General features: G+C 58.5%; 1 protein-coding gene across 12 annotated transcripts in view; it reads right to left on the minus strand.

Moving 5' to 3' along the window:
• Positions 1–14,253, minus strand: part of DNAH1 (dynein axonemal heavy chain 1) — a 70,438-nt gene that overhangs the window by 5,143 nt on the left and 51,042 nt on the right. For 8 of the 12 annotated variants that reach the window (XM_032458351.1, XM_032458348.1, XM_032458345.1 and 5 more), the window contains 20 exons: positions 13,710–13,888; positions 12,423–12,653; positions 11,552–11,748; positions 10,961–11,096; positions 9,878–10,462; positions 8,903–9,094; positions 8,452–8,562; positions 7,412–7,597; positions 6,795–6,986; positions 5,414–5,581; positions 5,132–5,323; positions 4,807–4,938; positions 4,189–4,314; positions 3,428–3,547; positions 3,157–3,306; positions 2,904–3,064; positions 1,841–2,066; positions 1,499–1,694; positions 1,023–1,174; positions 162–358 (listed from right to left, as the gene is read on the minus strand). In XM_032458351.1, coding sequence (XP_032314242.1) covers positions 162–358; positions 1,023–1,174; positions 1,499–1,694; positions 1,841–2,066; positions 2,904–3,064; positions 3,157–3,306; positions 3,428–3,547; positions 4,189–4,314; positions 4,807–4,938; positions 5,132–5,323; positions 5,414–5,581; positions 6,795–6,986; positions 7,412–7,597; positions 8,452–8,562; positions 8,903–9,094; positions 9,878–10,462; positions 10,961–11,096; positions 11,552–11,748; positions 12,423–12,653; positions 13,710–13,888 — 3,829 coding nt within the window. Of the gene's footprint in view, positions 1–161; positions 359–1,022; positions 1,175–1,498; positions 1,695–1,840; positions 2,067–2,903; positions 3,065–3,156; positions 3,307–3,427; positions 3,548–4,188; positions 4,315–4,806; positions 4,939–5,131; positions 5,324–5,413; positions 5,582–6,794; positions 6,987–7,411; positions 7,598–8,451; positions 8,563–8,902; positions 9,095–9,877; positions 10,463–10,960; positions 11,097–11,551; positions 11,749–12,422; positions 12,654–13,709; positions 13,889–14,253 lie in introns of those variants that run through there. The other 4 variants (XM_032458347.1, XM_032458346.1, XR_004312143.1 and 1 more) reach the window with 4 other exon arrangements.

Consider the following 14,253-nt stretch of genomic DNA (forward strand, 5'->3'; position numbering starts at 1 on the left):
TGGGGTGTCCAGAGGTACCCAGCCAGGGATATGGAAGAGATGTAGCCACAGCTGCAGGGCAACCCTGGGTGGCCCCTCAGAGAAGGCTCCAGGGCAGGCCTATTCCTGGCGTCTCACCCTTTTGATGTGCTCACCCAGCTGTGCCCTGGGCCCCAGCTCACCGGTGGGGCTCAAAGCTGTCAAAGATGGCCCGGAATTCTGACAGGTGCTTCACGAAGTCCAGGGCGAAGGAGGAGAAGGCTGGCAGGTTGGAGAGTGCCAAGACATCTCGCCAGGCCCGGTCTGACAGCCAGTCCGGGGCAGGGTTCTCGCTCATGACCGGGACAGAGCCCCCGGACAGGAGGTAGCGCCACTCACTCTGGCAAGGGATGGGGGAGGCTAGCGCCCAAGCCCTGAGGCCTGCCTCCAGCACCCCACACAGCAGTGCCCCCCTACCACCCTCAGCCAGAGAAATGGAGTCCCCTTGGGGTGGCAGTTGGACAGGTCTGAGTTAGTGTCACCTCTTCACCTTTTCCTGGCTGTGTACCCACAGGCCAAGGATTTGATCTTTCTGAGCCTCAGTTTCATCATTTGGAAAGTAGGAAGAATCAGAACTCTGCTTTCCAGGGGGTTTTGTAGGGGTAGGTGAGAGTGTAGCCCTGAACCCACTGCCTGGCACACAGTGAGGACTCAGCAGTGGTGACTGTCGCTCTCATTACATGGTCAGTGCTTTCCAGTGCACTGTGAAATACCTGGGGTTAAAGAGACTGTGTGCTGGGCAGCTCGGACATCTGTGCTCACCTGCACTCTCAAGGCCCTGAGAAGGCCTATGCACAGGACCTGCTGGGCCACCTTGAACCTGGGGCCTCCTGGCTGTTCTCCAGCAAGGGACAGTTTTGGGGCCTCTGCCCCTCTGTTCTTGCTGTGACCTTTAGCCTGGCCTTCCCTTCCCTTCCACCCCGTTCTCCCAGGCCCTGAACAGGGCCACTCCTCTGGCAGGCTGACCTGGGTGGCCAGCCTGCAGCCTCCTCTCTGTCACGCACCTGGTTGACCTTGCCCTCGTTCATCATGATGCGGGCACACAACAGGAAGGCGAACATCAGCTTGTGCTTCTCGAAGAGGCTGCGGCAGATGTTGCTGTAGAGGTTGTAGGTCAGGTAGCGGTTGATGTTAGCGATGCGCTTCTTCAGGTTGTCTGCGGGGCGGACAGATGACGGCAGGGACAGGAGAGGGGAGGGAAGCGAGATCCCAGGGGACCCGCCCCGCCCATCTCCCCAACAGCTGCAGGGGCCATCTGGACACCCCCGTGGGACATTTGGCATTCCCACAAAAGGGGTCCTGAAGAGGGTAGGAGGGGCATATGTGTTCTTATGCAGTGTCTGATATGAGGGTGTGTACAAGTGAGCGGGGGTGTGAGTCTATGTGTGTCCCCACTATAGGAACATGTCCAGGTGTGTCACATCTGTGCCAGGCTGGAGCCTGGTGTTTGTGTCAACATGTGCATCTGTGCCAAAGCTACCTGCCCTCTCTGAGTTGGCGATGCCTGAGAGGAAGATGTTGAGAAACCACTCGAGGGAGTACTGGTACATGGGGTCCACGTTGGCCAGGTCAGACATACAGAAGAAGAGGATCTGGGTGCGGACGGCCACAGGAATGTACTCCATGCGCGTGAGGTCAATGTCCTTTTCTGTCTGCTCTGCAATCCTGACCTTGGCCTGGGGGTGCAGTAGAGGGGTGCTAGTCAGGCCCAGGTAGCCTGGCAAAGAGCAGCAGGCAGAGGTGCACGGGGACAGGGGTGAGGCCTGGGGCAGGCAGGGAGAGGCAGGAAGAGGCAGGCAGGGGTGGGCAGGCAGTGGCTGACCTGGATCTCAGCAGCCTTCATCTTGGAAGCCTCCAACACCTTGATGAGCTCCATGTCATCCACAGGGTTGCCCTCAGAGGAGCTAAGCCGGTACAGGATCTGGTCCTCAATGTCCTTTAGCTCCTGGCGCATCTTGGCATTACTGACAATTAGCTGGTTCTTGGCTTCCTCCAGGTCGGGCCGCTCCTCAGCAATGACCTGGCCCAGCAGCTGGTCCTCTAGGCCACTGCCAGGGGCAGGGGACACCATGTCTGTAATATCTGATGGGCCCTGGAGGGCCAGCCTTGAGCCTGCTCACCTATCAACCTGTACTCCTGGGGCTCCAAGAGCTCACATCCCTGCTGGTGTCAGCCTGGGAGGCCTAGCCTCTGTCTCAGGCTGCAGGGCTAATGCAGAGCCTGATTCAAAGTGACCAGTTCTCAGTGAGACCTCAGGTAGCAGTCTAGAATCCCAGCAGAGGCCAGGCAGTTGAATGTGTAAGCTGCTCGGGTCTCTGAAAAACTCCCTCAGCAGGAGGGGGCAGTGGGTGATTGGGAGGGACAGGCGTTAAGGATTTTTCACCCCCTGGTCTTAGGAGAGAGTCACAGTGACCACTGGCATGGAGGCCTTAGCACAGAGCAGGCCTGTGGGCTCTGTGTGGGTGGCCAGCAAAAGCCATAGTCCCTGGGCTCAGGGCAACAAGGGCAGGAAACGGGGCTTGGGTGCAGGGAGTCAGAGTATGCCCCAGTCAGGGCTCCAGGCAGCACTAGGGGTGAGTGGTCAAGGGTCTAGCAAGGACTGAGTGGTAAGGAAAGGGTACCTGGACGAGGTGGGCTAGTGCTGGCCAGGGAGACTGGGGGTGGGGTCCTGACCAGGGATCAGATTGAGTTGGGGGTAGAAATGGTGGCAAGTAAGGGGAGTTGATAGAGGAGGGAGAAAAGCCTGGAGTGCAGGGTGCCCGGGAGGAAGCTGGCGGAGCCTCTGAGTGGGAAGACCCGATGAGTCCTGGCCTGGGGGTGGGAGGGGACAGGCAGGCAGGCCAAAGCAGAGCTCACTCGTGGGGGCCCGGGGCACTGAGGCTTACCTGGGCGACAGGGTGAAGTTGATGAGGGTGAGCTTGGTGGAGATCTCGGGTGTATAGTGTGGGTTGGGCAGCTTAGTGGTGATATACATCCTGAAGTCCTCGTGGTAGGGGATCACTGTGTCCCCCAGCTTCAGCACTGTGTTCCCCTGCTGTTTGTACGTCTGTGGCGGGTGGGATGGGCAAGCACTGTGGCCTGGGCCCCAGCAGTGAGGCGGGGGAAGGGGGCCGCGCCCGCCCCCCACAGCGGGCCCACCTGCTTGAGCAGCACGGGCTCCAGGGCGGGATCCAGCTCCTCGCCCACGTTCTCTAGGAGGCAGGGCTTGCCAAAGCGGATGGCATTCTCCATGCTGCGTAGGAAGTCCCGGTCACTCAGCTTGAACACATCCAGCCCACTGTCCTTCTCCTGTGGGTGTGGGAGTGGGTCGGGGCGGTGGGGGCTGAGAGCCAGCCTTCGGCTCAGCCACTCCCCATGCACCTGCTAAGCCCTGAAGGGTGGGGTGGTGGCACCCAGAGGGTGGGCTCACCATGTTCTTGATCCATTTGTTAGCTTGGCTCTGAGGGTCAATGAAATGGGTCCAGCGCTGGGAGAACTGGTTGATGACCCCATTCTCCACTGACAGTGTGTCATTGGGGAGGCCAGCGATCTGCAGGGGACCAGGTGCCGGACTGGGTTGGGGGTCTCACACAGCAGGGGCAGCTAGGCCATCAGCTACTCCCAACCTCGTGCTTTAGCTGTGTCTCCCCCTCCACACTGCACCCCCTTGAGGGTGGGGACAGGTGACAATGTACACAAGGTCTCAGTCCCCAGGAACTGTCTCCCTCCTGTTGGCTGGTTCCCAACACCCTCCTTCGCTGGGTCTCTCTTCCTTTTGCCTCTTGCATCCTCGTGCAGTCAGACCATCTTTGTGGAGCCCACAGCCCATCTGCCCTCCCCACCCATGTTCATACTTGGCCTCTGCCTGCAGCCTCTTGGTTCTCTCCTGGGGCCAACTCTACCTGTCCTTCAGGGTCTAGCTTGGACAGGAGTTCTTAATCCTCACTCTGGACACTGCTCTCCCACTGACCCCCAACTCTTACAAGCCCACAGGTAGCCAGTATCTGTGCCACACTCTGCACAGCTTTCTCCTCTCCTGCCCACTACCCTCTGACTGGCCCTGGGTGGGTTAAGGGAAGCCATCTCTAAGCAGACCCAGGAATGAGGGCGGGAGGGAGGCAGGAGCCCCTGGCCCAGCCTGGACCACTCTGCAGGCCCAGCCCAGTTGCTCCAGCCCCCCAGGGTGCGCACCTGCCACGAGCGGATCTTCACCGGGTTCCCCAGCGTCCCGATGAGTGTGGGCTCTGAGGTGTGTGGGATGTGGTGGGTCGTGAGCTGCTTGACCCAGGTGTCATAGAGCACTGTGCGGTATTGGCCCTGGAGAGATGCCAGACTCAGAGCCACCCCACTATGACTCCCGAGATGCCCTCCCACTTCCCCCTGCACCCAGCACTAGGCAGCTGTGCCAGAGCTCAGTTGTGGAAACAGATGCCTGAGCTCCAGGGCATCCTGGAACTTCCTTGGCGTCCATAATCCTCAGCCCCTTATCTGTGAAACAAGGGTAGTAACAGCAATGCCCACCCATCAGGCAGCTATGAGGACTGAATGAGAGGCACCCAGCAAGCACAGAGGTGTGAGCTCATACTTCTTTCTGGAAGGCTAGCCCCGCCAGGGTTTTCTGGCTGTTTCGTGCACTGCCATATACACAGTGCTTGGAACAGTACCTGGCTCAGATGGGGAGCCTGATAAGTGCAGGTTGGATGAGTGAGAAAAGAGCCACCCTCAAGCCTCGCCTTGTGGAGGTGAGGCCTCAAGGCTGGGACTCTTTGAGAGGTGAGGCTCTCACAGGCAAGGCTAGGGGCTCCTTACCGTGAAGGGGCCCAGGTAGGCCACAAAGCCAGCAGCCACCAGCACATCTCCAAAGATGTTGTCAAGCGTGTGTTCCAGGTTCTCCACCGTCTCCTGCCAGCGCACCCGCTCGTCTGACAGCCCATTGATGAGCTGCAGGGGCAGCCAGTGGGATGGGCTCTGGGAGGCTGGGCCGGGGGGCTGTGTCCCTGCCTGGTGCAGTCCCCAAGGTGGCTGGGGAAGGAGTGTGCACAGCCACCCCAGGAATACCCCCAACCACCTGGGCCCTTCCAGCCCATCGGGGGCAGACCACACCAGCAGGCCCTGCCTGGAGGGACACTCGCACCTTGTCAGCGCGGCCCAGCCGCTGCTCGCACTGCTCACACTTGAGCTCCAGCTCCTCCTTCTTGGCAATGCACTCTCGGTACTTGGCCTGCATCGTGGCAATGCCATCCTCCACCTCATGCAGGCGCTGCTTTGCCTCCTCTAGGATCCTCTGTGTCACCTCCAGATCATCCTGGGCCTCTCGCAGGGCTTGCTGCGGGCAGAGGGCACAGGGCCAGCTTGCCCAGAGTCCAGGGGAGCCTGCACCCCCCTCCCCTGCCCCCCAGGTCTACCCAGCCCTCACCCGCTTGGGCTCCACAGCCTTGGCCACAAAGTGATATTTGTGCATGGCGCGCACCCACTGGCAGATGGAGGTGCAGGCCTTGGACACCTTGGCAATGGCGGCCGGCTGGAACTCTTCATTGTCAATATATGGCTGGATGGCTTTGATCACCGTCTCCCCAATGTTGTCCTGGGGATGGAACCTGTGAGCTCAGGTGCTGCTTCCCAGGGAGGACTGAGAGGGCTCTGTGGGGCCTGCTCAGGGATACCCTGACCCTGCCTTTGTGCCCCATGCCCCGTGCAGGCCTCGGCACAGGTATCTCCCTAGGGAATAAACACAACCCAGAAAGGCTGGCCAAAAGAGGAACTTCTGTGTTCCAAGGTTTCAGATAATACGACTGGAGATTTCCTCCTCAAGCAACAATACAGCCTTAAGATCTGATAATACACAGACCCTATTTAAAACCCACTTAAAGATAAGAGCTGCTTCCTGGCAAGTGTAGAGAGGACTGAGTGGTTCTGATGCCCAACCACGGGCTCACGTTCAAGGGTAGTAATCCCCACCCTGAGAGCCCATCATTCCCTTGGGGCTCTTGTCCTGGGAGAACTCAACTCTGTAGTTCAGGATGAGCCCAGAAATCTGCATTGTTCCTGAGCTCCCAGAGGTCAGAGCCTGGGACCAGAGGAGCTTGAGCACTGGCCATGAGCCTCCTGATTTGGGCTTAATTAGAGGGATGAGAAAGTCTGTAGGGGGTCCACCTGCCACGGAGATGGGCCATTGTCTCTACCCACCCAGTGCGGCCTGGGATATGCATGGGGCTCTAATACTGATACATGGTGGTGGGCGGTGGTCTGTGTGGGACAGGCCCGCTAGCTAATTTCTGGGCTGGAGAGAAGCCCTCCAAGAGGGCCGTGGGCCCCAGGTTGACCTAACCACAAGCAGCCCTGTGAGAGCACATGCCCGTGTGTGCTGAGCGCCCCAGACAGGCAGACAGAGAAATCCAGAGACAGACAGGGGAAGCGAAATCTCAGGTGTTGAGGTAGCCAGTGAAGGTTTTAACCAGGGTCATAGGGGTGGTAGGGAGGAAGGTGCACAAGAAAGAATCCCCAGGCTGTGGAGCCTTTGAGTGACTGTGGGTGATGCCTATGAGCCTTCCCAAGTCCTGATTTCCTCAGTACTCATCTGTTGGGGGGTCTGTTACCCCCACCAGTGAGAAAATTCCTTTGAGCGGGGATCTGGTCCCAGTCAGCTCTGTGGCCACAGGGCTGTGTGTGTTGTAGGCACAGGGAGACAGGATGGAGGCCCCAGCACTGGGGTTGGGGGGGCTTCTCTCCCTGCTTCCCCGCCTGACTGGGTGCTGCCCTTACCCACTCCTGGCTGGTCAGGTAGCTGGCCTGCTCACCTTGTCGAACTTGAAGAGGTTCTCCAGGAATCGGCCGGGGTCCTGAAGCAGCCCCTTGCCTGGCTCCCAGTAGTCATCCACCTTGGTGCCAGGCTTTTCTCCAGGGACCTTCTTTGGCTTGATGCCCTTCATGATGCACACAGCTTCTATGACCAGCTTCACACCTGGGGGTGGCCGCTGCATGGCACGTACCTGCAGGCCGGGCCAAGAGTTGGGGAGAGGGAGGTCTATCACAGAGTGGGTAGCCCTGAGCAGAGACAGCCGCCAGACCAGGTGGGCTCCACCAACCAGGTCCCTGCCACTACAGACGAAGGGCATGCCGGGGGATCCCCTGATGTCTGCCTTAGCCTGTGGCATCTACTATTCCCCAGGTACCCAGGTCTGGCCACAAAGTCCTGGACGCTCATTTCTCAGGGCCCAAAGCCCTCCCCATGGGCCTGCCCAGGCCCTGGGGGCTGGTACACGGAAGTAAGGGCAGGCAGTTGGGTTCAAGCCCTAGTTCTGCACTCACCTCTTGGCACATGACCCCCAAGGGATGTGCAGAGGGAAAGATCAGGACCCAAGAGGGCACCAGGGAGGGATGCCAAGGGGAGCCTGGAAGATGCCCAGCTGCCCACCTCAGTCACATCATTCTTGTTGAGGTTGCGCAGGCTGGCCAGGGCAGCGTCCAGGGCTGGCAGAGCCTCATCTAGATCCTTCTGGGCATCGTCGGCGATAGCTTGTGCCTTCCTGGCCTTCTCATTTGCTTTGATCTCCTCTGCTTGCACTGAATTCCGGGTCTCCTCAGCAATGGTTGTGTCCATCTGGGGACCAGAGGCAGGGAGGGCCCAGCTGGTGGCCAGTGTCAGGTGTGTCCCCCTCCCCTGTCTCCTCTTTGTGTCTCAGTCTCCCCAGATGGAAGGGAATGAGGGTTGGAATGCCCTATTCTCTGAGGGCCCTCTAGGCTGTGACAGGCCAGGGAGATCTGGAGTCCCTTCCAATCCCAAGTACTCACCATGGGCCTGGCATGGGGCTTGGAGGGGTTTCACATGCTTCAGCATAACCGCCCCACGGGCAGGACCCCCTAAACCCACAGGGCACCTCCATGCAAGATAGACAAAGGGGGTCCTCCCACAAGACTCTTTCTTTCTGTCTGCTGGAAAAATCTCAATACATATAAAAATACATAGAATTTTTTCCAATACATGGAAAAATCCCAATACAAATATATCTCCTGACTTTGTAGAGCAGGACGTGACAGCCTCTGCCAGAGAGCTGCCATCAAGAATATGCAAACCTGTGCCGACAGCTGTGGGGACTGGCCCTAGAATGTGGGGGCCCTCGTGTAGACTCAGAGGACCTCAGAGGGAGACTCAGGCAGATTCTCCATGGCTGCCTGTGACAGCCCTGCCACTGGTCCATGTTGTGATTATTGGGGTTTGGACTTGTCTGTCTTGCTCACCCCTATGTCCCCTGCCCAGGACAGTGCCCGGCATAGGATAGAGTCTGAGCAAGCTTTTGTTGGATAAACACATGACTGAATGAAGGAACTGGGCATCAAGACGCCAAGCAATCTGCAGAGGCCGGGCAGCTATCAATCCTGTGATTGCGTGGAGATGTCAAGCATCCTCAGATGCAGCCAGCCATCAGGGAGAGGGCTCCCAGAGCACCCCCCAACCTTGATCTGCTCCATGGTGAGTGTGGTGTCCTTGGCAGCCTCCTCCAGCAGGGGGCGCACAACCTCCAGCTCCTCCTGCATCTTGGCCACATCCTCTGAAGTGCGTAGCAGCTGGGGAGTGAGGGGCAGGGAGAGGAAATCAGATGTAATGGGGACCAGAGAGAGAGCTGGGCCTGGAGGGGGTTTCATGAGTGAGAGGCTGTGGCCAGCAGCTTGAGTGGCCCCCAGGTTGCCCAGCGGACCCCAGAGGAAGGAAGTCCCTTGAAAATCTGTGGGGTGACCTGCTTTGACCTGCAGCTTTTGCTCTTTTGGCGAGGAAGGAAGCTACACATTTAAACACTGTGGGCTGCCAATTGAAAGGCTAGGATGGACCTCCAGGGCCAGGGCTGAGACAGAGTGGGCAGAACCACAGGCAACTAGCCACTGCCCACAAGTCCCCACCCTGGGCCACCTTGTCAAGGCCACTCTTCATGCGGTTCTTGGCGGTTTTCAGCTCCTGTTTCTTCTGCCCGATGAGGATGGAGAAAATATTGAGCAGCTCCAGGTAGCTCTTGGGGGTCACATAGTTGTGGCGGGCCAGCTCAGCCAGGTACTCGACACACTTCTTGGCCACCGATTGGTGGATATACACACACACTTGAATCTGTGGGGAAGGAGACCACTGATGCCAGCCTTGTAGAGCCCGCAGCAGAGATGATGCCCTTGAAGCCACTGCAGCCTGGTCCTGGGGAGGGAGCCATGTGCAGGAACCTCAATGCCCCTAACACTCACTCTCTCCTGTGATCCTTGTGACCTGCTGGTCAAGGTCACTTATTCTGTGGATAAAAATCCCACAACCCAGAGAAATCAAGGGGCTTGTTCAAGTAAACACAGTTGTCAAGGGCAGAGTTGGCTTTGAACTTGGACCCAGGTGTCTCCCAGCCCTTGGCCCAGTGCCCTTGTCACAGCCACCATGACCTGCCTCTTTTGGAAAGCCCTAAGGTGGGGCCCCTCTCAGAGGATGGATCTGGGGGGAGGGAGGGCCCAAGGCCTCAGCACAGCCAGGGAGAAATAGGCTCACCCTAGCTATTGGTCCTCATGTGACCATCACTTTCTCAGCTTGGACAAGACAAATCTAGCCCCCCACCTCCAATCTGTGATCTCTGGGTTTTATCAGGGGGGTCTTTGAAGACAGCTGCCACAAAGCCCTCAGGGAATAAGATAAACAGTGACTGTGTAACTGTATGCCCAGCCTCCTACATCATTGTGACAACCTTATGACACTCCCATTATACAGAGGAGGAAACTGAGGCTTAGACAGGTAAAGCTGTCTGCCCAAAAACTTACCATCAGTGTTGGGCCTGGGACTCTCAATCAGGCCCTGGGGACCCCAAGCCCAAACCTAAACAGTTCCCTTCAAAGGCTTGCTCCTCACCGAGAGACCTACCAGTCCTTCAGTTACTTTGGAGGAGGCTTCCAGCTCTGGGATCTCATTCAGGAACGTGGTGGCCACAGACTCCAAGGCCTCTGCCGGCCACTCATTAAACCAATCGATGGTGCAGCAGTTGACCAGGGAGGGGAACTGCCTCAGGCGAGCTCGGAAGGCCTCTCCAATGGGGCTGGGGGATCGGGGTCTAAATGAGGCCCCGAGACCCTGACTTACACCCCCAGGAACCAGGACCCAGGGCTGCTGGAACACAGTAGCACAGCAGCCTGGACCCAAGGGCATGGTGGCCGGGCCCAGGCCACTTCCCCCGGCGTCAGGTCCAGCTGCAGCCCTGCCCAACCCGTTGTCCCTGTGTGGCTGTGACAGTTGCCTGTACCTCATGCACAGTACCACGTGGATGTTGCTGCGTATGTGCCTGGTGTAGGCAGCCATGAGGTTGGCCTTGGTGGGCTGCAGGCCCTGTTCCTGGATGTAGGGCCGCATGGTGTTGACAATCTGGTCCTGCTCATCCAAAGTGTAGAGGTTGGGAATGTCACCTGAGTTCAGGACATTGTTGATGTCTTCCAGGAAAGACTCATTCTTAATCTGATGAAAGACAAGGATGGAGGAGCTGAGTCTTGATGATGGCCCCTGGGTGTTAAGGTCCATGATGGTGGTCTCACTGGACCTGCACAGCAGCCCTATTCTCAGACCATGCACCTCAGACTCAGAGAAGCCCAGGGTCAAATAAGTGACTCACCAGCTGTGGTCTAGCACTCGCCCTAGGCCTGCCCTGCGGCAGAGACTCTGAACATCACCGTCCCGGAGGTGGGAAACCGTTGACCAGTGAGTGTGGTCCTGCACGTGGTCAGCCATGGTGCCAGGGGCCTTCTTTACCCTTGGGGCATCACAATGATCTATGTGCCCCCAGCTCTGCCAGGCTGGGTTTGGCCCCCTCCCCCAAGTCCTAGCCATTCCTCCCAAGATCTACTCTGACTGACAGTGATCTGGGCAGGAAGAACTGACCACTTTCCAGGATGCCACACTGGGGTGCATTGTATCCAGCCCACCCCTGATCCTGCCCACTGCCCATGGTGGTGGCACCTGGGTATCTGAGAACAGGAAGGTGATGGGCAGGCTGTGCAGACCAGCCTTGAGCAAGACCTTCTTGATATCATCACGCCACTCAGTCATGCCATAGTTCTTGGACAGCTCAATCTGGAAGCACTCGTACTCGGCCCTGGAAACAGGTGTTTGGGTGGAGGTGTGCCAGAGCTGGAGGCCAAAGGCTGAGAGGCTGGTGGTGCCCACGCCCCGCCCCAGCCATCCAGAATCTTGCTCCCATCTTGGGCAGACTACAGACTCTCCCAGCCCTGAACCTACTCTCTTGCCTCCAGACCTTTGCTGAGGATACTTCCTCTGCCTGGAATACCCTTCCCTTCCACACTCCCAGCTCTGATTCAGAAAGAAGACCCAGGGCCACCTCCTTCAGGAAGCCCTCTTGGATGCCTGTGGCCCCCCACTCCTCCCCACAGGACCACAGGGCACTGCTGCTGCCTCTCCTTGGAGCCCAGGTTCCACTCTCAGGACTTCCAGAAGCCCATGGCTGGGTGGGTCTGCCTCAAGGCAGAATATGGATGGAATGGACAGTCTGACACCAGCTACCCACTGCCCACCATGCCTGAGGGCCCTCACATGTGGGAGGCCAGCCGCGTGAGGGAGCTGCGGCCGCTGCCGCCCACGCCCAGCAGAAGCGCATTGCCCAGTGCCTGGCGCAGGGTGCGGCTGATGCGGCAGATGTGGCTCATGGCGTCCATGAAGAGGACCAGCCTCAACTTGGCTGTGTTGATCTGGTTGTAGTCCTCCATGTACTCCTCGATCACCTGCATCATCTGGGCGACCGCAGAATGGGGAGAGCTGGGTCCTCCCTCTGTCCCCATGCACAAGCCCCTCCCCAACAGGGAGCACACCCCCTCCCACAGCCAGCCCTGTTTCTCTGTGCAGAGGGGTGGTGGGCCTTAAGAAGCCAGGTCCACCCGAATGAGGCCTGACTCGTCAGACACACAGAGGCCTGAGAGTCAGGGTCAGAGATTTACCTGCTTTCTCTGGGGCTCACCAGGATATAGCAACCTGGAACCCCATGGGAGCTCCTGGGAACTAGGAAGGGATGTGTGTGTGGGGAGAAACCACCAGGAGGCCCACCCACTCCAGCCTAATCCTGCCACCCTGGGACCTTAACTCAAGACTCGTGGCCCCAGGGGTCCTGCTGCCACTCTGTGGGTGGGATGGTAGCCCCTCAAATGGATAGAGTGTGTCCCTGTTTACAGAGCCTGTCTCAAATCACATACTTGTCCTCAGAAAAGGGCCAAGCAGGGCCTACTGCACCCACTTAACAGGCAAGGAAACGGGGACGCAGAAAGGAAATTGCTGGCCTGAAGTCCCTGATCGGGCCTTCTAAATCAGCATCTGACCCTCCAGTAATACTAGCATGGTGGTCTCTTAGCAGTGGCTGCAGAGGGCCCAGGTCCCAGGGAATTAGGGGTAAGGCCCCAGCAGGCCCCCTTACTTTCTTCTCACTGGTGATGAGCTCGTAGGACTTGACATCGGAGCCTGGCGACATGAAGTCCCCGTAGAGGATGGGCTGGAAGGGGCAGACCTCTTCGAAGGCCACCTCCCACTGCTCCATGTAGCTCTCCAGGAGCTTGTCGAACCAGCTGCGGTCCTCCTCATTCACCAGGCGATCACGGAACACGCGGCAGTTCTCATGGTACCACAGGCGCAGCAGCTGCACCTCGTCCTGCGGTCAACCCAGCATCAGTGGCCGCCTTGGCCCTACACCCTCAGTCCCCTCTCAAAGCATCAGAGGCCCTGACCTGGGCCTGACTCCCCCACCGAGACTCGGCCAAAGCCCTATGTGTCTGCTGACTAATGGATGGCGGAGTCCACACGCTGCTGCCTGGGCCTCTCCACCCTCAGCTCCAGGCCCAGCTGGCCAAGTGCCTACTAGGCACCCGGCTCCTTTAGCTGGTCATCACTTCTCCCCTCTGAGGGTCCTCACAGCTCTCTAAACCCCAACCCTGGGAGGAATGCCTGATTCTCCTTACATCTCCACATCTAACCATTCAGCAAGCCCCACTCGCCTGACTCCCAAAGCCCCGTCTCTGTTGCTACCTCCATGTCAGCTTCCCTGCCTCTCCCTGGGTGACTTGACCACCCTCAGGAAGCCCCCAAGCTCTTCAATCGACTCCCTTGGCTAGAGCTGGGCAAGGCCAGGGCTGGAGTCTGTTCTGCTCACCCTATCCCCTTGACCCTGGACTCCACACACACTGTCCCTTCCACTCCCCATCCCAAAGTGCAAATCTGCCTCCCACCCACCCCCTGGCTCCCTTCACATCTTCAGGATGCTGCCCCTCTGCAGCCCACAGAGCCTGCCCCAACTCACCCAGCACACCTGACACTCCACTTCCTGCTACACTTCCTGCTCCTCCCACCTGGTGCCTTTGGTTCCTGGAAGGCATCCCAGTCACTCTTATCCCCAGTCTTCTCACAACCAGGGCCTCCATCAGGAACCTTCCCTCCCTTGTCTTGTCCTTGCTCCTGCTTTTGTGTGACCACATCACAGCCACCATTCTAGGCATGGATTTCATCTGCAAGATGGGACTCAGCTGCATGAAGGCAGAGCTCCTGGGGGCTTGGCGCCTGCCACGGCATGTCTCCAGCTCTGCTCCCTGCCCTAGGGCCTGGCCAGATCATAGCTGGGGAGGGTTTGGGCAGGAAGGCCTAAAACTGGGGGCCGAGGAGGACTGTGAGGGCTAGTGCTGGACACTGGGGAAGGGGCCCACCAGGTCCTCACCTCAACCTTGGCCGGGTTAGCCATGAGCATGCCCTGGAAGACCTTGGAGAGGTCCCTCAGGTTGAAGGTGTAGTGGGACTTGGCCGGGGTAGGCAGAAGCTGGGAGGTGATGGTGGAGTACACCTTGATGGTGGCTTCTACGAGGGGATCCGTGAAGTGGGCGATGTTGGGGGCCCCAGCTGTGGGAATAGAAGAATGGGTCTGGGTCACATGGGGAAGAACTCCCTGTGCAGTCCCTGCAGATCCAGAGCTGTGCTGTCCGCAGATGCCCCTTCCCCGGCCTGCAGGCTTGGATCCTCCAACCCTGCAGCCCTCTCAGATGCTACTCCCCTACAAGATCTTCCTGAAATCCTCCATGGGGTGAGGGATCTCTCGCATGGAGCTACCCCCTTTTACATCCTTATAACTGACATAGCCTGTCCATGTGTTGGGGCACTGGGACACATTCATGGAATTGGTGACACTAACAAGGTCAGTGCTGATGGGGCCTTTACTGCCTCGCCCTATGGGGCCATGTCCCAGACCTGAAATGTCCCCTCTGGGC

The sequence above is a fragment of the Camelus ferus genome, chromosome 17 (assembly GCF_009834535.1).
Source record: "Camelus ferus isolate YT-003-E chromosome 17, BCGSAC_Cfer_1.0, whole genome shotgun sequence".
Taxonomy (NCBI): Eukaryota; Metazoa; Chordata; class Mammalia; order Artiodactyla; family Camelidae; genus Camelus; species Camelus ferus.